Source organism: Ranitomeya variabilis, chromosome 3 (genome assembly GCF_051348905.1).
Source record: "Ranitomeya variabilis isolate aRanVar5 chromosome 3, aRanVar5.hap1, whole genome shotgun sequence".
In the NCBI taxonomy this organism is placed as follows: domain Eukaryota; kingdom Metazoa; phylum Chordata; class Amphibia; order Anura; family Dendrobatidae; genus Ranitomeya; species Ranitomeya variabilis.
The window spans coordinates 452460353-452484809 of record NC_135234.1 but is presented as its reverse complement, the minus strand read 5'-3'; the positions used below and the strand labels follow the sequence as shown (position 1 = coordinate 452484809).

The window sequence follows — 24457 nt, the reverse complement described above, 5'->3', positions numbered from 1 at the left end:
CATTTAAGGCCTAATATTGTGTTATTGGAAGTGATAAAGGTGTCTGACTTTTTCTCACCAAAAATGCACGTAAAGCAATGTTGCTGGACACAAATTTATCTACAGTCGTGTTGTGGCCCACGGGTTACACATGTTGGAAAAAAAATTCAGGCGTACTTTATTACAATAATTGGTGGCAAACCACTATCAAAATCATCACCAAATCTGCGCTGTTAGCTGGTCTTACACGGGTTACAAATCTATCTATTTATGGAATATCAGTTTACACACTTGCTTGTCACATAATTGTATATATTTACAAGGCGGCTGCAAAAAAGAGGTTGAATCGAGGTCACATTAGGTGCCCAAGTGTTCTACTATTGCTGGACGTTCCGCTGAAGATTGTGCACCTTTGGCCTCCTGCTTTATTCTGCCATGATCCTATCTCATTCTAGGCACACAATACACTTGGTGAATCCATTTATTGAGAATTGAGATTTATTGGGTAGCAACAGCAGCAACTGATTTTTTTGAAATGTTCTTTTTTTACTCCACCCATAGTGTAAGTTGCACAAGGGTGGTTTCTGTGTCCGCCAAAGTTTATGGGGGGGAAATGTCGCCTTATATTACACCCCGCGTTGCCACCAATATGGTACTTGTACAGAGTCTAACCCGCAGCGTCCAGATGTTAATAAATAATAGATGTTAATAAATAAAATCCTTCTATTTTATTTCAAAACACTCTTTTCGGTGATCACTTTGTATCTCTGTTCATACTGCACCCACTCGCACACAAATGATACACCACTTGAAAGGTAAGCTTGCCACCTTCAGCAAGAAAATAGCCAAACAAACCACACATCCACGATGTGATCACAAAATACACTTTAAACATTAATTTTCATAAACCTTTAGTAAGGAAAAATGACCTGCAGGTGGCACAACACTACCCCAAAGCATACTAATGCAAAGTTGAAACAAATCCTAACATTTGCCTTGGGGGCTTTCCAGCTTGCCGAACTTCTTGCCCAGCCGATTTCAGGCAGGTACATCTAAAATATTTGCTAAGTATGTGGAAGTAGAATAAAAGTTAAACTTTACCTGTTTAAGACTTCAGCTTTAAAACTCAAGATATAAATGAATGCAGCCTAAAAGGGACCGGACAGGTTCTGAACCATCAGATTTTCCATATGATTGGACAGTCATTGAAAAGTCTATATTCCTTCTAAGGTTGCAGCTTATTGGTGACCTGGAGTCACCTCTGGTTCCAAGTTAAAAACTGCAGCATTGACATAACTCAGACTGTACATTGTTTCCCGATGGGAGAGATTGGTGGAAACAACCTTGTAAAAAATAAAAACAAAACATCCAACCGTAGGGGGAAAAAAAGGAAAAATAACCTGCAGAAAGTACTTTTTCTTTTTTAAAGGGATATTCCCAATTATTATACAATGGTGTAAATGCGCTCAGTTATGGGGTCAATTCTCCTTCATAATTTTTACTGTCAAAGTGGCACTGCTGTGCAGGGAGCTGCTCCATTCACATACATAGGGTTGTGTTGCACTTCCCTACACTGCAGATAGATGGCAGTGCTGCTGTGGAGGGGAAAAAAATGCTACTGCCCCTGTTCTTTTGCCAGGTCCTGACAATCAGACCCCTTCTGATCAGTAAGTAAAATACCATTATTTTTAATGTTGGGGGATCTACTTTATGCTGGAGTCACATACAACGTATAAAAAAATCGGTCCATTTTACACGGCCGGGAATCGCAGAAATGTTCCCTGAACAGTGATCCGTATGTCGCCCGTGTGAAGTGTGAGGAAGCAATTTTCTCCCTTGTAAGCATCCGTGTGACATCTGTATGGCGAGATTTTCTTGCCGGCTTGCAAAATGGACATGTAATGGATCCATGGGCTCAAATATCCGTAAAAAAAAATAATATATATATATATATATATATATATGTATATGTGTGTGTGTGTATATATATATATATATATATATATATATATATATATATATATATATATATATATATATATATATATATATATATATATATATATATATATATATGCAGTACAGACCAAAAGTTTGGACACACCTTCTCATTTAAAGATTTTTCTGTATTTTCATGACTATGGAAATTGTACAGTCACACCGAAGGCATCAAAACTATGAATTAACACATGTGGAATTATATACGTAACAAAAAAGTGTGAAACAACTGAAATTATGTCTTATATTCTAGGTTCTTCAAAGTAGCCACCTTTTGCTTTGATGACTGCTTTGCACACTCTTGGCATTCTCTTGATGAGCTTCAAGAGGTAGTCACCGTAAATGGTCTTCCAACAATCTTGAAGGAATTCCCAGAGATGCTTAGCACTTGTTTGCCCTTTTGACTTCACTCTGCGGTCCAGCTCACCCCAAACCATCTCGATTGGGTTCAGGTCTGATGACTGTGGAGGCCAGGTCATCTGGCGTAGCACCCCATCACTCTCCTTCTTGGTCAAATAGCCCTTACACAGCCTGGAGGTGTGTTTGGGGTCATTATCCTGTTGAAAAATGATGAAATAAATGATGGTCCAACTAAACGCAAACCGGATGGAATAGCATGCCACTGCAAGATGCTGTGGTAGCCATGCTGGTTCAGTATGCCTTCAATTTTTAATAAATCCCCAACAGTGTCACCAGCAAAGCACCCCCACGCCATCACACCTCCTCCTCCATGCTTCACGGTGGGAACCAGGCATGTAGAGTCCATCCGTTCACCTTTTCTGCGTTGCACAAAGACACAGTGGTTGGAACCAAAGGTCTCAAATTTGGACTCATCAGACCAAAGCACAGATTTCCACTGGTCTAATGTCCATTCCTTGTGTTCTTTAGCCCGAAAAAGTCTCTTCTGCTTGTTGCCTGTCCTTATCAGTGGTTTCCTAGCAGCTATTTTACCATGAAGGCCTGCTGCCCAAAGTCTCCTCTTAACAGTTGTTGTAGAGATGTGTCTGCTGCTAGAACTCTGTGTGGCATTGACCTGGTCTCTAATCTGAGCTGCTGTTATCCTGCGATTTCTAAGGCTGGTGACTCGGATAAACTTATCCTCAGAAGCAGAGGTGACTCTTGGTCTTCCTTTCCTGGGGCGGTCCTCATGTGAGCCAGTTTCTTTGTAGCGCTTGATGGTTTTTGCCATGCACTTGGGGACACTTTCAAAGTTTTCCCAATTTTTCAGACTGACTGACCTTCATTTCTTAAAGTAATGATGGCCACTCATTTTTCTTTACTTAGCTGCTTTTTTCTTGCCATAATACAAATTCTAACAGTCTATTCAGTAGGACTATCAGCTGTGTATTCACTAGACTTCTGCACAACACAACTGATGGCCCCAACCCCATTTATAAGGCAAGAAATCCCACTTATTAAACCTGACAGGGCACACCTGTGAAGTGAAAACCATTCCCGGAGACTACCTCTTGAAGCTCATCAAGAGAATACCAAGAGTGTGCAAAGCAGTCATCAAAGCAAAAGGTGGCTACTTTGAAGAACCTAGAATATAAGACATAATTTCAGTTGTTTCACACTTTTTTAAGTATATAATTCCACATGTGTAAATTCATAGTTTTGATGCCTTCAGTGTGAATGTACAATTTTCATAGTCATGAAAATACAGAAAAATCTTTAAATGAGAAGGTGTGTCCAAACTTTTGGTCTGTACTGTACATACTGTATTTTCCGGCGTATAAGACGACTTTTTAACCCCTAAAAATTGTCCCAAAAGTCGGGGGTCGTCTTATACGCCGGGTACAGCGTGTGCAGGGAGCGATCCTGAATGTTCCCAGGGTCTGAAGGAGAGGAAACTCTCCTTCAGGCCCTGGGATCCATATTCATGTCAAAAATAAAGAATAAAAATAAAAAATATGGATATACTCACCCCTCCGAGAAGCCTGGCTGTCACCGCTGCAAGCGTCTGCCTCCTTTCCTAAGAATTGCAGAGCGTGAAAGACCTTCGATGACGTCACGGTCAGGTGACCGGTCACATGAGCGGTCATGGACCAATCACAGGACTGCGACGTCATCGAAGGTCCTTCACCCTCTGCAATTCTTAGGAACGGAGGCAGACGCTTGCAGCGGTGACAGCCAGGCTTCTTGGAGGGGTGAGTATATCCATATTTTTTATTTTTATTCTTTATTTTTCACATGAATATGGATCCCAGGGTCTGAAGGAGAGTCTCCTCTCCTTCAGACCCTGGGAACCACACGCCGTATAAGATGACTGGGCGTATAAGATGACCCCCGTCTTATACAGCAGGCATATCCCAAATTCCATATTTTATATGGAAAAGTTGGGGGTCGTCTTATACGCCCAGGCGTCTTATACACCAGAAAATACGGTACATACAATTCCATCATTTGGCCTAGTGCAGACTTTCTATAGAAGTCTTATACCTATTCTGTAGGCAACCATATTTGAGGCCATGTCTGGATTTTTTAATTGATGGAAGAATAAAAAAAAAGAAAACCCAAAGGGGTTGCTTTCTACCTCCACTGAATAAGTGTGTCTTACATGATTATCTTTATTAATTCTTATCAGCATTTTTCAGCATGTTCTGTCTGGCATATCTGGTAGTGTCAGGTTTCCCATAGCCTACAGAATCAGAGGGAAATGTTGTGGCAGCTTCCTGTACGAGACAGCTGTGGTCAGTATCCCGGTAGCAGGAAGGACATGGCAGATATTCTGTATGGGTCTAGTCTCCTTTTAGAATAGAACGCCTCTTGCTTTGAGACGGAGGAATGCCATCTTAGTCCGTAGCATTATGCAGACTAATAGTATGAGACAAGGGTCCAAACTGCATACATGGTGCAGAAGCTGTCCAAGGCCCATTATGTTGGATTTTCTCATTCTGCATCTGATACTAAGGGGTCCTGCATTCAACCATTTTCCGTGCTAAGGACAAGATTACATCCTAAAATCTCAATCAATTGGATCTCATCATTTGACATCAGGAAAGCTTTTCCTAAAGACTGCTTACCAGATCCCACATAGAGATTTAATCTCACAAGACAGAATCCAATCCTGTCCTTGTCCTATTAATGTTCCTGTACAGTAGGGACATCTCTGTACTGTGCCGATCATTTGTCATGCCTCGTAGCATTATGTGGAATTGGAGGACATGTGGAACACTTGATTTCACAGAGTGTAATACAGTTGGTACGGAAAGTATTCAGACCCCTAATATTTACCCTATTAACAACTTATGGGGTCTTTCCTGATCCAGTGTGAGCATATAAATGTATCTGGGGTACTGGGACTAATGCTGTAGGCTTGACTGATATATTTCTACAAAATATATTATATATATTCTTAGCCATACCTAGTAATCATCCTGTGGAAGACACTGAACATTCATAGTGCCTTCCAAATCGAACACATGAAAAAGTTGAAACCAGCAATTATGCTGCATTTTTGATTTGCAGCAGTGGTGCTAAGCATACCGCTCTCCTACCCAGATGTATTTCCCTGCTGTATTTGGGAGGTTGACGAATAGCAGCACCTATAATTTTCTTCCACCTCATGAATAATGAAGGCGTATGACTCCCTGCTAGCGGGAGCTTCTGCCTCCCCTTGTTCTCTTCTACAACCTGGCTAGCATGCCCATCACTTGCCCTTTTGGGCGGCAGTGATGCACTCCTCTCCCTGGCATTTGAGTACAAACTACGTGGGGTTGCATAAATTGCACACACATTTTCTGGAACACTACAATACACTGTATAAGAAAAATGTGCTGTTTTGTTTGCATATAGAAAAGGCAATTATTTATTTTGACGTTTCTAGCAATATTGAGGGTTTTTTTTTTTGGGGGGGGGGGGGGGGATTGTCAGCATTTTTGATAGAAGGGATAATGCCAGGACACTATGTAGACACTCGCTGCATGTATTTATTTTCCATGCAGCACCACCGAAATGAGTAGGCTATCCTAGTAAAGAATGAGCAATCCAGATCTTCCAGAGTTGGCGATTTTTGTAATTTGTGGCCATCCTCTCCTCTTGATAATGGGCATTCTGCATGTAGATCCCACTGTGGAACCAGAATTCCCTAATACAGTTTTTGAAAATGAGTTGCCCAACCCAGACAACCCCTAATTCTAATAAATTGATAATTAGCTTTAAATGGGTTATCCAAGACTCCTTTAAAATTTTCCCTATGGGCTAAGCCATTATTGGCAGATAATTAATAACTATCTGCCTGTTGCCCTGCAACTGTAACGGACCGCTCCTGATGGTGATTCTCCTGCTTCCTGTGACACCATATTGACAGAGCAGATCCTTCTGTTCTGCCTTGCTCTGTCGATGTCACTACCGATGACATGTTAATTGACAGCCGGCTCCCCACTACATTACAATAAGCCACTTTCAATCAACATGATGCTGGAAGTGACGCCCTGTCTATGGTGCAGAGTGGAAGAGAAGGATCTGCTCTGTCTACATGTCAGAGGCAGCTGGAGAATCTCCGGCATGAGCGGTCCGTGATTACTCTATGCTGGCAGATATCATGCACAGGCAACATAGGCACCTACTTGCTGATAAATTCTTGTCCCCATAGGGAAAGTGTAAGAAAAAAGTTTCAGATAACCCCTTTAAAGTAAATGAACTCATTTCACAAGAATAAAATGTTATTCACAATTATGTTCTCGCAAAATAACTTACACATTTTTCATTGATACTTGATGAATAGATACTTTTACAAGCATTGCTTACATCCTGAGCTTGAGTCTGAATCCACTTCAGATAAGCAGCTACCCTCTTCAATAAAGGAGCTTGGGTCCCACACATACGGTCTATCCCTGTGCTGCTGAGTTTTCTGCTTCATGGAAATATAAGATGGCACCCCATAGACTATTAATTAGAGCTGATGCATTAGAAATGCCCTACTGTAAAACACAAGCTTTTTGCCAGTATTGACTCTCTAATTTATGAACACGGTGCTGAAATCCCTTAATTGTAAAAAGGGAGTGGGGAGGAGATTGCGTTTACCATTAAAAAAGTCAAGTCCTTTACATGCTTTTTACTTTAAAATATAGCTCAAAAATTCTTTAAAGGGTTGTCTATTTGTATACACATAGTATACAACTCAAAAAATAGAACAGGATCTACTTTATTAAGTTCAGGAAAAAAGTAAGGAAAGTGTGGAAAATGTGCTTAGTCGGAAACCTGAGTAGTAAGGCTGAGTTCACACAGGGCGTTTTGCGGTTCTTTTTTATGCTAATTTTCAGGTGCATTTTACTGAACCAGCAAAGCCTATGAGATTTCAGAAACCTCATGCATACAGTTTTTTTTTTTTTTTGTCATCAGGATTTTGTGCTTTGCATTGCTTTTTTTTGGATATAGAGCATGTCACTTCTTTCACCACTGTTTCACTGTTTTTCACCCATTCACTTGAATGGGTGATGAAAAAAGCACCAAAAATGCAGCTATCAAGTTTTATTTTTTGTGCCCAAATCAGATTTTTATGGAATAGGACTTTTTTTCCAACACTATAAACTTTATCAGCATGCACAAGAGACAAATCCAGCATGCCAAAAATGCCACGAAAAACCAAGGAAACCACCAAGGAAACCACCAAAGAGAACATGCTTCTTTCCTGCCAAGAGATCAGGTTTTGCTGCAGAAACATAACACTGATAAATGCCACGTGTGAACTTACCCTAAAGGTACCTTCACACTAAGCGACGCTGCAGCGATACAGACAACGATGCCGATCGCTGCAGCGTCGCTGTTTAGTCGTTGTGTGGTCACTGGAGAGCTGTCACACAGACGGCTCTCCAGCGACCAACGATGCCGAAGTCCCCTGGTAACCAGGGTAAACATCGGGTTACTAAGCGCAGGGCCGCGCTTAGTAACCCGATGTTTACCCTGGTTACCATTGTAAAAGTAAAAAAAAACAAAACACATACTCACATTCCGGTGCCCGGCATCCGCTTCCCTGCACTCCTCCTGCATCCTGTGTCAGCGCCGAACATCTCCGGCATCTCCCATAGAGCAGAGCGGTGACGTCACCGCTCTGCTTTACGGCCGGCACTTACACAGGATGCAGGAGGAGTGCAGGGAAGTGGACGCCGGGCACCGGAATGTGAGTATGTGTTTTTTTTTTTTTTACTTTTACAATGGTAACCAGGGTAAACATCGGGTTACTAAGCGCGGCCCTGTGCTTAGTAACCCGATGTTTACCCTGGTTACCAGTGAAGACATCGCTGGATCGGTGTCACACACACCGATTCAGCGATGTCAGCGCGAGATCCAGCGACGAAATAAAGTTCTGGACTTTCAGCAACAACCAGCGATCTCACAGCGGGATCCTGATCGCTGCTGCGTGTGAAACAACGATATCGCTATCCAGGATGCTGCAACGTCACGGATCGCTAGCGATATCGTTGTAAAGTCGCTTAGTGTGAAGGTACCTTAAGTGTGGGTTATAGGTCCTTATAACAGGGCAAAGTACGCCTGCGCCGGAGCCGCAGCGTGAAGACAAGAAGAGGACGTCATCGTAAGAAGATGGGAGGCCCAGGACTGCGACACCCATTGGACCAGAACCGGACCGGGACCGCCCCTGTGTGAGTATAATCTAACCTCTTTTTCTCATCTTTCAGGATACATCGGGGCTTATCTACAGCATTACAGAATGCTGTAGATAAGCCGCTGATGCTGGTGGGCTTAGCTCATATTCCATTTTGGGGGAGACAGGTTCCCTTTAATTACGGTAAATGCACCTAGCGGCTGAGCCCACTGTCAGGCTTATACGCTGATGAGATGAATGTCTTGGCATTTGTCTACCATAGGGATCCGCTGCAAAAAAATGTATACTGTATGTCATAGTATGGTTTGGGTGTTTTTTTTTTTTTTTTAATTGTCCTTTTTCCACAGAAAAGCACATAGTCAGTACTTTCCAATCTAAATAAAGGATATGCAGAAGCTTAGCTGCCATGCCTCTGGTGAAAGGGCAATGTTAAAGCTTCCACCAGTAAAGTATATACTGTATACAGAGGCGGAATGTATTGTGTGTAACTGTCTCTCCTTGTAAAACCTCAAAAGCCATTACTGTAGAATCTAGAAATGCTCGGTGCATTCAGTTTCCATATTTATCACTTTTCTACTTCTTTGTCTGAAAACCTCTGTGCAAGCAAGATGTCTGGCTGACATGTCTTGTACAACTGCTGCACTCTAGAGCGGCTTATCTGTCCTTGATCACACTGGGAATCCATCTCAGTAACTAGCTGTCCTGATCAATCTCTTCAGATGTAGTATAAAAGTGTGACCAATCTTCGTCGGCTTGGGCTGAATTATGCCAGGACCTTTGAAGAATGATGCGATTACTTCTTACCATCTGCTTCCTTTCTCTACATTTTGTATAATGACCTCTTAAAGGAGACCTTTCAAGACAATGGATATTGTGAAAATACAGGTGGTTCATGTCTAGGAAATCTTTTGCTTTCTGCCTTTTAATGAAGTATTCATACCGTGAAAAATAAATGTAACCATTTTGTGTTGTATTGGGGTTTTTTATTTGCATTTCAAAGATTTTTTTTTTTTTTGTTGCTTTTTGTGATTTCACAGCATAAACTGTATGCTTTATTACATAGATCGCTGAGAGCTGATGTACTTACTATAAGAATCCATGTCACAAAGAACAGCTGTATAGTCCTAAAATTAAAATGAACTGGACTTTTAAAATGCTCATTTTAATTCTCGGGATTGAAACTTAAAAAAAAAAAAAAAAAAGATTATACAGCCATTCTGACATGGATTTTATTTTTTCAAAATAAGTACACCAGCCTCTTCAGATTCAATGGATCTATTTAATAATGTACGTATACAGTTTGTAATGTGAAATGCTATGACAGATCAACTTTAATTGCCTCTACAGTAGGTTGGTTTCAAGCGACCCAGAGGCAATAGTGTACTATATCCTGCTACTATGGTTTAAGTTTTCTCGACTGTGAACCCTTAAGGAAAAGGGCCATTGAGCTATTTACATGGAGCAGAGTCATCATTTTTCTGGTGAAGGTGTATCCTCAAATGATCCTAACTCTTACAAACCATCTTGGGTTTGCTCATAACATTGGCTTTAGTCCACCACGGTCTTGCACAAATTAGTGGTTGAACTGAGATGCCACTTATAGATGCAATGCTTCGCGCCAGGGATTCTGTTTCAACAAGCCTCTGACTTCTCCTTTTAACCTCATGCTTGATGAACAAATGCCCTGTCTGGAAATTAAAGGGAATCTGTCAGTAGGATCAACACTCTTAAGGCGTCTACATGGGTATGTAAGTCATAGTAAGCTGAATAAAATATCTTGATATCTGCAATCTGATGCCTAATTCCAGAGAAATCCACGTTGTTCTTATATGTAAATGAGCTAAGATCTATGGGCAGGGCATAGATCTCTCTAAAAATAAGTTTCCAGAGCTTATTTTAATTGAAAGGGGGAGATACCAGTGTAAGACATGTAATGGCAGACGGTCTGCTCTCCTGATCTACACGTCTCACACTGGTCTCTCTGGAGGCAGATTCTCAGTTAGATCTATGGCCAGCCCATAGATCTTAACAGCTAATTTACATATTAAAAAATGTGAAATCTCTGTAATAAGACATCAGATCGCAGATATCAATGTATCATTGTATTGTACTTTTCATGACCTACATGCCCATATAGACGGCTTAGGGAGGTTGATCCTACTCAGATTACCTGTCCTATAGAAACCTATGACTTCTAGGGATAGTATATGAAACTGGTTGCAATGAGGGGTATTTGATTTCTGTTTTATTATTTCTTCATACAATCTGCAGGTATTTATGGAGAACATGTAGCCCTGTTGTACTAAATATATCCTTTCACCCCACAGTTGGGGTCTCTCCTTGTTCCTCTGATGCCACCTCAAATGCGTAGAACTACCCAGATTATTATAACTTTGGTAGAAGCATCAGGTTGGCACACTCGCATGTCAGAGTCCTGGCAGAGCCGCCGGCAGCTGTTGGTGAGGCTCGGTGTACTTAGTCCAGACTTGCAGGTTCACTGTTGGTGTTTTTTCATTTTCACTGTAATTGATGCTTTTCCCTGTTGTAGATGTGTTGTATGTTTGCTTATCACGCAATGAAAATTGTCAACTTAGCCCCAGCAGCAAACAAAAACTTTTTTTTTTTTTTATGTCAGCAGTAAGAATCTTCAGTTCTTCCATTATAATTTTTTTTTTCTCTCTTAGGCTACTTTCACACATCAGGTTTTATGTTTCAGGCAGAATCCGGCTAATCTAATATATAATTGCCTAGAATACTACTTCCTGCAATTTGTGCCAACTTCCGTGGCTTTGTCCGGAGCTAATGTCCGGAGCTAATGTCCGGAGCTAATGTCCGGAGCTAATGTCCGGAGCTAATGTCCGGAGATAAGTGACGTCACCAGTGTCCTACACCCAGGCAGAGCACAGGGGCCCCAGGCAGCATATGGGGCCCCAGGCAGAGCACAGGGGCCCCAGGCAGCATATGGAGCCCCAGGCAGAGCACAGTGGCCCCAGGCAGAGCACAGGGGCCCCAGGCAGCATATGGGGCCCCAGGCAGAGCACAGTGGTCCCAGGCAGAGCACAGGGGCCCCAGGCAGCCTATGGGGCCCCAGGCAGAGCACAGTGGCCCCAGGCAGAGCACAGGGGCCCCAGGCAGCATATGGGGCCCCAGGCAGAGCACAGGGGCCCCAGGCAGAGCACAGTGGCCCCAGGCAGAGCACAGGGGCCCCAGGCAGAACATGGGGCCCCAGGCAGAGCACAGGGGCCCCAGGCAGCATATGGGGCCCCAGGCAGAGCACAGGGGCCCCAGGCAGAGCACAGGGGCCCCAGGCAGAGCACAGGGGCCCCAGGCAGCATATGGGGCCCCAGGCAGAGCACAGGGGCTCCAGGCAGCATATGGGGCCCCAGGCAGAGCACAGTGGCCCCCAGGCAGAGCACAGGGGCCCCAGGCAGAACATGGGGCCCCAGGCAGAGCACAGGGGCCCCAGGCAGAGCACAGGGGCTCCAGGCAGCATATGGGGCCCCAGGCAGAGCACAGGGGCCCCAGGCAGCATATGGGGCCCCAGGCAGAGCACAGTGGCCCCAGGCAGAGCATAGGGGCCCCAGGCAGCATATGGGGCCCCAAGGCAGAGCACAGTGGTCCCAGGCAGAGCACAGGGGCCCCAGGCAGCCTATGGGGCCCCAGGCAGCAGAGCACAGTGGCCCCAGGCAGAGCACAGGGGCCCCAGGCAGCATATGGGGCCCCAGGCAGAGCACAGGGGCCCCAGGCAGCATATGGGGCCCCAGGCAGAGCACAGTGGCCCCAGGCAGAGCACAGGGGCCCCAGGCAGAACATGGGGCCCCAGGCAGAGCACAGGGGCCCCAGGCAGAGCACAGGGGCCCCAGGCAGCATATGGGGCCCCAGGCAGAGCACAGGGGCCCCAGGCAGAGCACAGGGGCCCCAGGCAGCATATGGGGCCCCAGGCAGAGCACAGGGGCCCCAGGCAGCATATGGGGCCCCAGGCAGAGCACAGTGGCCCCAGGCAGAGCACAGGGGCCCCAGGCAGAACATGGGGCCCCAGGCAGAGCACAGGGGCCCCAGGCAGAGCACAGGGGCTCCAGGCAGCATATGGGGCCCCAGGCAGAGCACAGGGGCCCCAGGCAGCATATGGGGCCCCAGGCAGAGCACAGTGGCCCCAGGCAGAGCACAGGGGCCCCAGGCAGCATATGGGGCCCCAGGCAGAGCACAGTGGTCCCAGGCAGAGCACAGGGGCCCCAGGCAGCTTATGGGGCCCCAGGCAGAGCACAGTGGCCCCAGGCAGAACATGGGGCCCCAGGCAGAGCACAGTGGCCCCAGGCAGAACATGGGGCCCCAGGCAGAGCACAGTGGCCCCAGGCAGATCACAGGGGCCCCAGGCAGAACATGGGGCCCCAGGCAGAGCACAGGGGCCCCAGGCAGCATATGGGGCCCCAGGCAGAGCACAGGGGCCCCAGGCAGCATATGGGGCCCCAGGCAGAGCACAGGGGCCCCAGGCAGCATATGGGGCCCCAGGCAGAGCACAGTGGCCCCAGGAAGAGCACACACCAAATCGGAGGCCGAGGGGCCCCGCCAACCAAATCGGAGGCCGAGGGGCCCCGCCAACCAAATCGGAGGCCGAGGAGCCCTGCCCACCAAATCGAAGGCCGAGCGGCCCCGCCCACCAAAGCGGAGGCCGAGGGGCCCGGCCCCGCCCACCAAAGCGGAGGCCAAGGGGCCCCGACCACCACATCGGAGGCCGAGGGGCCCCGCCCACCAAATCGGAGGCCGAGGGTCCCCGCCCACCAAATCGGAGGCCGAGGGTCCCCGCCCACCAAATCGGAGGCCGAGGGTCCCCGCCCACCAAATTGGAGGCCGAGGGTCCCCGCCCACCAAATCGGAGGCCGAGGGGCCCCGCCTACCAAATCGGAGGCCGGGGGTCCCCGCCCTCCAAATCGGAGGCCGAGGGGCCCCGCCCACCACATCAGAGGCCGAGGGGCCCCGCCCACCAAATCGGAGGCCGAGGGTCCCCGCCCACCAAATCGGAGGCCGAGGGTCCCCGCCCACCAAATCGGAGGCCGAGGGTCCACACCATCCAAATCGGAGGCCGAGGGTCCCCGCCCACCAAATCGGAGGCCGAGGGTCCCCGCCCACCAAATCGGAGGCCGAGGGTCCCCGCCCACCAAATTGGAGGCCGAGGGGCCCCACCAACCAAATCGGAGGCCGAGGAGCCCCGCCCACCAAATCGAAGGCCGAGCGGCCCCGCCCACCAAAGCGGAGGCCGAGGGGCCCCACCAACCAAATCGGAGGCCGAGGGGCCCCGCCCACCAAATCGGAGCCGAGGGTCCCTGCCCACCAAATCGGAGGCCGAGGGGCCCCGCCCACCAAATCGGAGGCCGAGGGGCACCGCCCACCAAATCGGAGGCCGAGGGGCCCCGCCCACCAAATCGGAGGCCGAGGGGCCCCGCCCACCAAATCGGAGGACGAGGGGCCCCACCCACCAAATCGGAGGCCGAGGAGCCCCGCCCACCAAATCGAAGGCCGAGCGGCCCCGCCCACCAAAGCGGAGGCAGAGGGACCCCGCCCACCAAATCGGAGGCCGTGGGGCCCCGCCAACCAAATCGGAGGCCGAGGGTCCCCGCCCACCAAATTATTCTTACATTTGAATAAATAAAGTATATATGGATTCTAGACTCCCGATTCTTTAGAATCGGGCTGCCATCTAGTGTTTAAATAAAGGGATCCGTTGGAAATAGTGTAAAAACTGATGTAACGGATCTGTTTTTCTGCCGGATCCGGTTTTTATTTTTAGTATGGGGTTTACATTGACTTCCGAGAGAGAGACTGCATGAATTCAATGGAAAATGCTTGGAAAACCGGATTCATCTTTTCACATGTCCGTTTCACACGTTTGTGGCCGGTTCCGTCGCTGTGCGTTTTTTTCGCCGGACGAAAAAAACATTCATCTGAAGTTTTCTCCGTCCTCCGGAAACGACTATTTGGACGGATCCGGAAAATAAACGGCTGAAACGTCTGGCCATCAGGCGCAATCCGGCACTAATACAACTCTATGAGAAAAAAACGGATCCGTTTTTTTCAAAACTTGCCGGATTGTGCCTGAAGCAAAAAACCTGATGTGTGAAAGTAGCCCTAAATCATTGCAGTCAATGACAGATGGATGGGGAGACTCTGATCGCTGACTTTGTGATCATTTTTTTTTTATTCCACTTTGTATAAAGGTAACAAAATACCTTCACAGGACTCATGCCCACAAAAATTATTATACTGTTTAGAAAATATACATAGATAATGTATTATTGTATATAGTGGGCAACATACTAGGATGTTTATAGGGTAATCGCATGTGATATAAACCAACAAAACCGCAGCAACTAGGCGATAAAATACCCGAGGAATCAATTGATATTTCATACAAAATTCACTTTATTAGAAGAAAATGGATCAAGACAGGAGACATGAGGAAGCAAGGCTTACATCGTTACACACATGTTTGGAAACGCTAGGGTGCACACTGTGGGGATGATATATATATAAATACGTACAAGGAGTTACATAATTTAATAATGTTGCACCTTCGTCCCAGGTAGATAAACTGACATTATGCCAAAGAAGTAATTAGTAATGAAAATCAAGCGTGTAATTTACCTGGACACACCAGTTCAGTCCAACCACAGCGGGCACCCGCCCCAACGCACGTTTCGGCGAGATGGCCTTTTTCAAGGGAAAAAGGCCATCTCGCCGAAACGTGCGTTGGGGCGGGTGCCCGCTGTGGTTGGACTGAACTGGTGTGTCCAGGTAAATTACACGCTTGATTTTCATTACTAATTACTTCTTTGGCATAATGTCAGTTTATCTACCTGGGACGAAGGTGCAACATTATTAAATTATGTAACTCCTCGTACGTATTTATATATATATCATCCCCACAGTGTGCACCCTAGCGTTTCCAAACGTGTGTAACGATGTAAGCCTTGCTTCCTCATGTCTCCTGTCTTGATCCTTTGTATAAAGGTGCAAAATAAAGTTTCTGCAAACTATCGTAGCCCCAAACAGAATAGCACCGTATGCTGCACTGTATTATCAGGGAGAATTCACTAGTTTTGCTCCAATGACTAAGTTAAAATATAGATATTACTGGAACCTCAGGGGCTCAATTGGTTTGCCAAATGTTATATAAAAAGGCACCTGTTTTTTTCAGCCCTACAGATTGGTTTACCAACGCGACTCATGATATGGAAGAATTAATTCCAAATAATATCAGCTGAATCGCGTTTCTGACAGTTTTCTATTCTTTCAGACCTTTATTATATACATCTATACTACAAGATGTTTAAAGGGAACATGAAAATACCAGTCCAATCTGCAGGCACCATGTTATAGATCACATTGATATATAGTTTTGCTAGAAAAGATTTTTAAATGCTTAGGAAGCCTTTGCAGGTGTTCTTTTGGTGAATTATTCTAATTTACTGAAATAATAACTTTTTGGGTTTTTATTGGCTGTAAGCCATAATCATCAACATTCAACATCCTTATGTTACTGTGGTGACTCCAATACATTTTGCCTATGATATGCATTTGAAAATCCATACCTTGAGTGCGGCGGTTTTCTTCAACTCTATATAATCATCAACATTAACAGAAATAAACACTTGAAATAGATCACTCTGTTTGTAATGACTCTATAATATGAGTTTCACTTTTTTTTAATTTTTTTATTGAAGAACTGAAATAAATTAACATTTTGATGATATCCTAATTTAGTGAGAAGCACTTGTATTATATATTTTGGATACGGTGTACGTTTTCAGTAGGTGCTATACCTACGTTGCAGTTATCGGTGGATGCAGAGAACAAGCTCTTACCATGGGAAGCTTCTGCTTTTACTTCCCTTTTGCTTGTGTGAAAGGAAGAAACTCTTTCCTGTTCTACCCAAAGCCATTTCCTTCTTCACATTAGATAACAGGTGTTATTAGGACACTGATTTATACACTCAGAATGCACGTGTAGCAGAGCTGAACTTGGCATGTCCGGCCATCATAATAATTTGGAGCGAAGATGATGGATACTAATCTGACGTGATATGTGAAGGCTCTGTCATTGTCCCAGCCCAGCACGATACATATGTGATGCCGAACCCTTTGTCTGGGTTGTTTCAATATTTTCTAGATTCTATAAGTTTATGAAATGGACATGGATCGTTTTGCACTCGTGACTACTGTAATTAGCGAGGTATACGGTACTGGTTATTGCTGTGGATCTACACGTAGAAGTGGATAGTACTTAGTTACTAATCCGTTACCCACACTGAGCCCCCCGGACCTCCTGCTTAGTGTCTGATGAATTCCCCTGATAATTAGGTCCAATTTTTTGTGTTGTGTTTGTAAAATGAATGTTTTCAAAATAGGAAATCATGTCATTGTCATTTTTAATTGAATATTGGGACGCCCTTTTCTGAAAAATCCGTACTTGTAAAAATGTTAATTTGGCAAGTATTGGGTTAAGTAAGTTGCTCAATAATTTACACATACACATTATAAGTAGTGAAAGTAATTCTAAAATATAGAATCTTAAGTAAAGAAAACCAGAGCAAACTCTCCAAAAGGGCTGTGTGCCACATCTAGAAAGAGTCGAGCAAGAGGTGTCTGAATAAGAACATAATAATTACCTGGAAGTGCCTGGAGCCCTGTGATGCCCACCGTCCCCATCATTTTCTATAAATTGTAGCTGCAGTTACATTATATGTGGCAATAATTGCCCCTTTGAAATATAAAGATGTGTTGTTGGTAAAATCTAGAAATCTGACGCCCTCAGTGCTTGTGTCCAGCAATAGCAGTTTGAGCATCTATTTCAGCACATCCCTTAGATTGCAGTTAAAGATGCTTTTATATTTATCTACCTGAGCTGGATTTACAGTATACTGGCCGGCTATTGTGAACCAGCGTTATTAGGAGTACTCGTTTCCCGATCAGGGGGAACTGTAAACTGACTGTCAGTCATAGATGTTTATAGAAGCACTCCTCCCACTCCTGTATCCTCTTAATATATTTTAATCATCATATTCTGTAGCACTGTGTACTTACAATTGCTCATTTTGCCTTTCTACCCAGCTAATACTTCTCTAAAAATCGACCTTCTCTGCAGCACATCTTTTTGTTTTAAACATGTGCTGCCGAGAGCAATTGCTGGCTATGCTTACAGAACGATCTATTATCGATCATTCTGTGCACATAGGACATGTAGTCTCACTGTATAAACAGGTTATTAAACCACTACCGTTATACAAATAAGTAGCTAAATTAATACCGCACATCGGGTGGTATAAACCCTGCCTTAGACTCTCTCTGCTGTGGTACTTATAGCTCTTGGTCATAATCCAGAAGTACTGTAGAGTGGAAGTGGGGGGTACTCGTCAGAATGATTTGCATGCTTTTCAAGCCTATGTAAAAAAAGGGGGAGAAGCCAGCGCTGCTTGTGGTCAGAACGCAAAACATAAAGTGCACATATTGATTTCTAACTGAGTTTCAAAAATAAGACATTTAGCAAACAATTGATCAATTGTTTGAGCCACCCCGCCATGCCAAGGCATTATCATAATGGGGCAGTCCTACTCTACGTTTTTTTATATTCGCTGTGCCATTACGGCCTCTAAAAAGCAAGACCACATTGAATGCAAGCTGTACCTGAAGCATTTCTGAATCACTCCCATGGCACCAGAGAGGACAGCACAGATAAAGGTTAACCAGGTCTGGACATAGACATTTCAGGTCCAACCTCTACACTTTTCAAGCCTATGCAGAGCTTGTTGACAATTCCAAAAGGCAGTGCAATGGCTGCTATTCCTGGCTGTCTCTTATCTTTTCAGGAATTGCGCTTTCAGGTTTCGGGTTCTTGCAGTTCTTTTGAATCTGTTATTTTTTGATTTGCATAGTACAGAGCTATTAAACTTTACTATTCACATCAGTAGTGAGGAAGTGATCTGTGGAAAAAAATATAATGCTCATCATACTCCAAAAACAGAACTGAAATAGTATTTTCTTTAATTCATCTTTCCTATTGCAAAACGCTAGTTCTCGATCTGAGAACCTCAGGGTGTTTCTCAATGTTCCTCCATTCAGTTACAAGGGCATATTCATAATTAACGGCTATACTCATAGTGCAGATTAAAGGGGTTGTCCATTCAGGATATTAATGGCATATTCACATTATGACATAGATCCAATAGCTTTAGGTCCCACCAATGGGATGTGCATCTACTCGAGAAGGCCACCTTGTGTGATGTTGGGACTGGGGAGCTGGCTGTGCTTGCAAAGCTCTGTCCAATTTCTGTATAGATTTTATGTTGGCTATAAGTTGTCTTACTTTACTGATACAGTATATACTACCTATAAAAATAAGGCTTCGTATACATCAGGATCTTGTGCCTCATCTGATGTCAAAACTGATGCAGCCACCTTCAGGTTATTTCACCAGTTTCTACTACAAAAAAATTTTTTGGAGCCAGGTAGAGGAAGGCAATCATCATTGATCCATAAAGGACTATAAAGGCTCTAGAGCAGGGGTTATCTGGGACTTATTTTTCCTTTCTTGTTTGGCTAGAACATACCTATTCTGCCCGGCTCAGGTGACGATTCCCCTGCTTGTTTTGACTTCACGTCATCAGCACCTTCTTTTCTGGGCTACTCTGTCGACGGGGCGTCCTTGACAACTTTATTCTGATAGACAGCCAGCTTTCCGCAGTTAGGCAATGAAAAGTCGGCTTTCAATCAGCCTAACATCGCCAGTGAGGCCCGTCAACAGAGCAGCCCACACGAGAAGGTGCTGCTCTCTCGACATGCCCAAGAGGGTATCCAACAGCCCAATAGGAAACAAAAAAAACCTAAGTTCCAGATAAACCATTTCAAGAACCTTCTAATCACTGAGACTGCAGGTTTCACCTAATTTTGTCATCCCAGGTTTAGGAATTCAGTATGTGATTCAGCAAGAAATGGTGAAATCTCCTTCCCAGAAGGGTGATGTAAGACCATGGGCTGTGATGGACCGAGTGGTTTCATCACCTTCTTCTTTTGTACAGAGATTCTTTGTCTTCCTTTCCAGACAAACTTGTTCAAACTGATTATTTTCTTTAAGATTTCCAACTGATTTATATGGGAACTTTTATTACAAAGTCTTTTGAGATGGACATGGATCTAATTGTTATCGAGGTATGAATATTATGGTCATGACTGAAATCTCCAATGTTATATGGGCAATATATTTTCTGTTAAGCTGCATGTGAATCATCTCAACAGCAGGAATGACTTTGGAAATCTTGAATAGCACTGTTTCCTGGCAGCCACGTAATATGAAAAAAGTAACAGAGAAACAGATGGTGATGGCAGTATTAGAATAGCACTGTTTCCTAGGTGGCAGGAGTATTAGAATACGTCTGTTTCCTAGGTGGTGGGAGTATTAGAATAAAGCTGTTTCCTAGGTGACGGCAGTATTAGAATAAAGCTGTTTCCTAGGTGGCGGTAGTATTAGAATACGGCTGTTTCCTAGGTGGCGGGAGTATTAGAATACGGCTTTTTTCTAGGTGACAGGAGTATTAGAATACGGCTTTTTTCTAGGTGGCAGGAGTATTAGAATACGGCTGTTTCCTAGGTGACGGCAGTATTAGAATAAGGCTGTTTACTAGGTGGCGGGAGTATTAGAATAGCACTGTTTCCTGGGTGGCGGGAGTATTAGAATACGGCTGTTTCCTAGCTAACGGCAGTATTAGAATAAGGCTGTTTACTAGATGGCGGGAGTATTAGAATAAGGCTGTTTACTAGATGGCGAGGGTATTAGAATAAGGCTGTTTACTAGATGGCGAGGGTATTAGAATAAGGCTGTTTACTAGATGGCGAGGGTATTAGAATAAGGCTGTTTACTAGATGGCGAGGGTATTAGAATAAGGCTGTTTACTAGATGGCGGGAGTATTAGAATACGGCTGATCCTAGGTGGCGGGAGTATTAGAATACGGCTGTTTCCTAGCTGACGGCAGTATTAGAATAAGGCTGTTTACTAGATGGCGGGAGTATTAGAATACGGCTGTTTCCTAGGTGGCGGTAGTATTAGAATACGGCTGTTTCCTAGGTGGCGGGAGTATTAGAATACAGCTATTTCCTAGGTGGCGGGGATATTAGAATAAGGCTGTTTACTAGGTGGCGGGAGTATTAGAATGCGGCTATTTCCTAGGTGGCGGGGATATTAGAATAAGGCTATATCCTTTTTGGCGGGAGTATTAGAATACGGCTGTTTCCTAGGTGGCGGGAGTATTAGAATACGGCTGTTTCCTAGGTGGCAGGACTATTAGAATAGGGCTATTTCTTATGCAGCGGCAGTATTAAAATATATCTATTAGGTGGCAGTGGTATTAGAATAGAACTCTTTCTAATGTGGCTATAGGATTAGAATAGGGCTGTTATGTGGCCATATTATAAGAATAGGGCTATTTTTATGTGATGGCTATTTCTTATTTGGTGATGGTACTCTAGCATAGAGTAATTTCAGTAACTTGTTCTTTTGAGAATTGCTACGTTAGTAGATACGAATACACACACTCCTAGACACACAAAAAATATATGGCTGTATCCTGAAATTACCTTCATGTTAACGTATACTGATCTCCATATTGCCGTGTTTTAAAGTCATTGGATTGAAATCCTGCAGCTTTTCCTATTCTATTGTATAGCAAAGCATGCAGATCAGCCCTGTGGTTGGAGTTGTAATGGGCCTCTTGGGAAATAGTAGATGGCCCTTAATGTACCCCGGGGAGCACTTAGCAGGCTTGTTTATGACTGGTAAGGAACTATTAAAAGGATGGATGTACACAAGCCTCTGCTTCATTTCATCAGTTCACCTTATGAATTACTCAGTACAAGAATATCCTCTTTGTTGGCTTGTTGGACCAGTCAGTATAATTGTATATAAAGTATTGTGGTTTAATTCTGAAAATCGCCTGCTGATGACAAGCACTGTAAAGATGAACGTCAAGGCACAATGTATATTTTTCAAATAGGCTTCAGTGAATGTTGGAGTGTCTGGAATGGTGAAAAAAGAAATCTATACATTTATTTATATAGAGACTTTGTGCTGTTTGCTCTGTGGCTACCTGTGTTCATCCCGTGGCACACTTGTATTGTTCTGGACTCCTGCTTTGAGGACTAAAGGTACCTTCACACGAAACGACTTTACAACGAGAACGTCAACGATCCGTGACGTTGCAGCGTCCTGGATAGCGATATCGTTGTGTTTGACACGCAGCAGCGATCAGGATCCTGCTGTGATATCGCTGGTCGTTGAATAAAGTTCAGAACTTTATTTGGTCGTCAGACCGGCGTGTATCGTCAGGTTTGACACCAAAAGCAACGATACCAGCGATGTTTTACGCTGGTAACCAGGGTAAATATCGGGTTACTAAGCGCAGGGCCGCGCTTAGTAACCCGATGTTTACCTTGGTTACCAGCGTAAAAGTAAAAAAAACAAACACTACATACTCACCTGCGCGTCCCCTGCCGTCCGCTTCCTGCTCTGACTGAGCGCCGGCCGTAAAGTGAAAGTAAAAGCACAGCGGTGACGTCACCGCTCTGCTGTTAGGGCCGGCGCTCACAGTGCAGGGAAGGGGACGCCGGGGGACGCGCAGGTGAGCATGTACTGTTTGTTATTTTTACTTTTACGCTGGTAACCTGGGTAAACATCGGGTTACTAAGCGCGGCCCTGCACTTAGTAACCCGATGTTTACCCTGGTTACCCGGGGACCTCGGCATCGTTGGTCGCTGGAGAGCGGTCTGTGTGACAGCTCTCCAGCGACCAAACAGCGACACTGCAGCGATCGGCATCGTTGTCGCTATCGCTGCAGCGTCTCTTCGTGTGAAGGTACCTTAAATCTCTCAACTTTTTTTTTTTGTGCAGGGGCTTAGTAGATAACAAACAGTATGAGGATATTACAACAAGCCTTTGATTAGTAAATACCGTAAGCTCCTCTTTTTAGGTAAATGTTGAATAATTAGGATTTTTGTGTAGAGGGCATAAACATTTACTACTCTTTATATTCTGTATTTTTTTTTTTATATTTTTCTATGGGACTAAACATTTTGCAGATCGCACGTGCCAAGGGTGTGCGCTGGAAATGATACTAGAAATAGAAGATAAGACCTAGGAATAGCCTTTACCACTTGTGTTTTACTTGGCGTTTTATGTATTTAGAAGCATCTGGGGCCCCATCAAAAGGTTTTAATGCAGGTTTTTAGGTTATTTGCACATTTCTTTTACTCCAGACTTCCCAGCCATGCTCCATTAGTCATTGACTTTATTTTAATGTCTAGGGAACATTTTTGTAAGTAGTTTTACTCTTAGACATTCATTTTCCTTAGAGCTTCTCTCTGTTTATGGCAATTTTACTAACACTATTGATTGAAACAAAATCTCTACATGCCCTTTGCTTTAATGCATCGCCCCCAATTGACCACCAGTTGCTTTAGAAATATTGTTCACACTTGCAATACAATATCATAAATTCAATTTTTGTCACACCAACCGCTTTATTACGTGGAATTTATAAATAAGTAATGCATTCACTTAGCCCCAGTGTCTGGTGTTTTAGCTGGGTATTATAGCACTGCTTCCATTAATGGGGCTGTATAAGTGTCATTTTTTTAAGGTAAGACTAGGAGTGGATGCAGAACAGAGACATAGAATCTTTCCTTTAAATGTCCCTTTTCTTTAGGAGCCACTGCTGGAATTGATTACTAAAACAGCAACACAATGGCATATAGAAAGGTATCCTAATGCCTACACCAGGTAAATAATGAACATATGAACTCCACTATTTCTGTAAACGTTAAACGCATAACATACTTGGTTAACAATTGGATCAAAAAGCCATCCAACCACGTCAAGGTGCACCTAAACAGGGATGGTCCCAATCACCAATGTCCTACCTCTCCATGTGCCAAGCCAGGCCTCATCTGATTGGGGAAGTAAAAGGAAACCAGATGTTTTTTTTGTTTTTTGGAAAGCTTGTGAAGCCTCCAATAGTTTGTTTGATTTTGTTTTTGTCTTTTAGATTTTTTCTCGTGTACAAAAAAACATGGATGGTAAAAACGGACACACAAACCATAAGATGTTCAATTATTATTATTATTTATTGTTATAGCGCCATTTATCCCATGGCGCTTTACATGTGAGGAGGGGTATACATAATAAAAACAAGTACAATAATCTTAAATACAAGTCATAACTGGTACAGGAGGAGAGAGGACCCTGCCTGCGAAGGCTCACAATCTACAAGGGATGGGCGAGAATACAGTAGGAGAGGATAGAGCTGGTCATGCAGCGGTTGTAGGCTTGTCGGAAGAGGTGGGTCTTCAGGCTCTTTTTGACGGTTTCGATGGTAGGCGAGATTCTGATGTGTTGCGGTAGAGGGTTCCAGAGTAGGGGTGATACGCAAGAGAAATCTTGTATACGATTGTGGGAAGAGGAGATAAGAGGGGAGTAGAGAAGGAGATCTTGTGAGGATCGGAGGTTGCGTGTAGGTAAGTACCGGGAGACGAGGTCACAGATGTATGGAGGAGACAGGTTGTGGATGGCTTTGTATGTCATGGTTAGGGTTTTGTACTGGAGTCTCTGGGCAATGGGGAGCCAGTGAAGGGATTGACAGAGGGGAGAGGCCGGGGAATAACGGGGGGACAGGTGGATTAGTCGGGCAGCAGAGTTTAGAATAGATTGGAGGGGTGCAAGAGTGTTAGAGGGGAGGCCACAGAGCAGAAGGTTGCAGTAGTCAAGGCGAGAGATGATGAGGGCATGGACTAGGGTTTTTGCAGATTCTTAATTGAGGAATGTACGGATTCGTGAAATATTTTTTTTTTTTTTTTTCAATAATGTTTTTATTAAAC

The 24457-nt window shown here is 44.4% G+C and overlaps 1 protein-coding gene across 2 annotated transcripts in view; it reads left to right on the top strand.

Moving 5' to 3' along the window:
• The window catches only part of RASA3 (RAS p21 protein activator 3), a 231377-nt gene that overhangs the window by 35638 nt on the left and 171282 nt on the right, over positions 1-24457 (top strand). The window contains exon 1 of one of the 2 annotated variants that reach the window (XM_077296563.1): positions 23290-23363. The exons of the other annotated variant lie outside the window; for it this stretch is intronic. Within the exon in view, the coding sequence (XP_077152678.1) occupies positions 23351-23363 (13 nt within the window). The 5' untranslated portion in view covers positions 23290-23350. Of the gene's footprint in view, positions 1-23289; positions 23364-24457 lie in introns of those variants that run through there. 2 annotated transcript variants of the gene reach the window in all.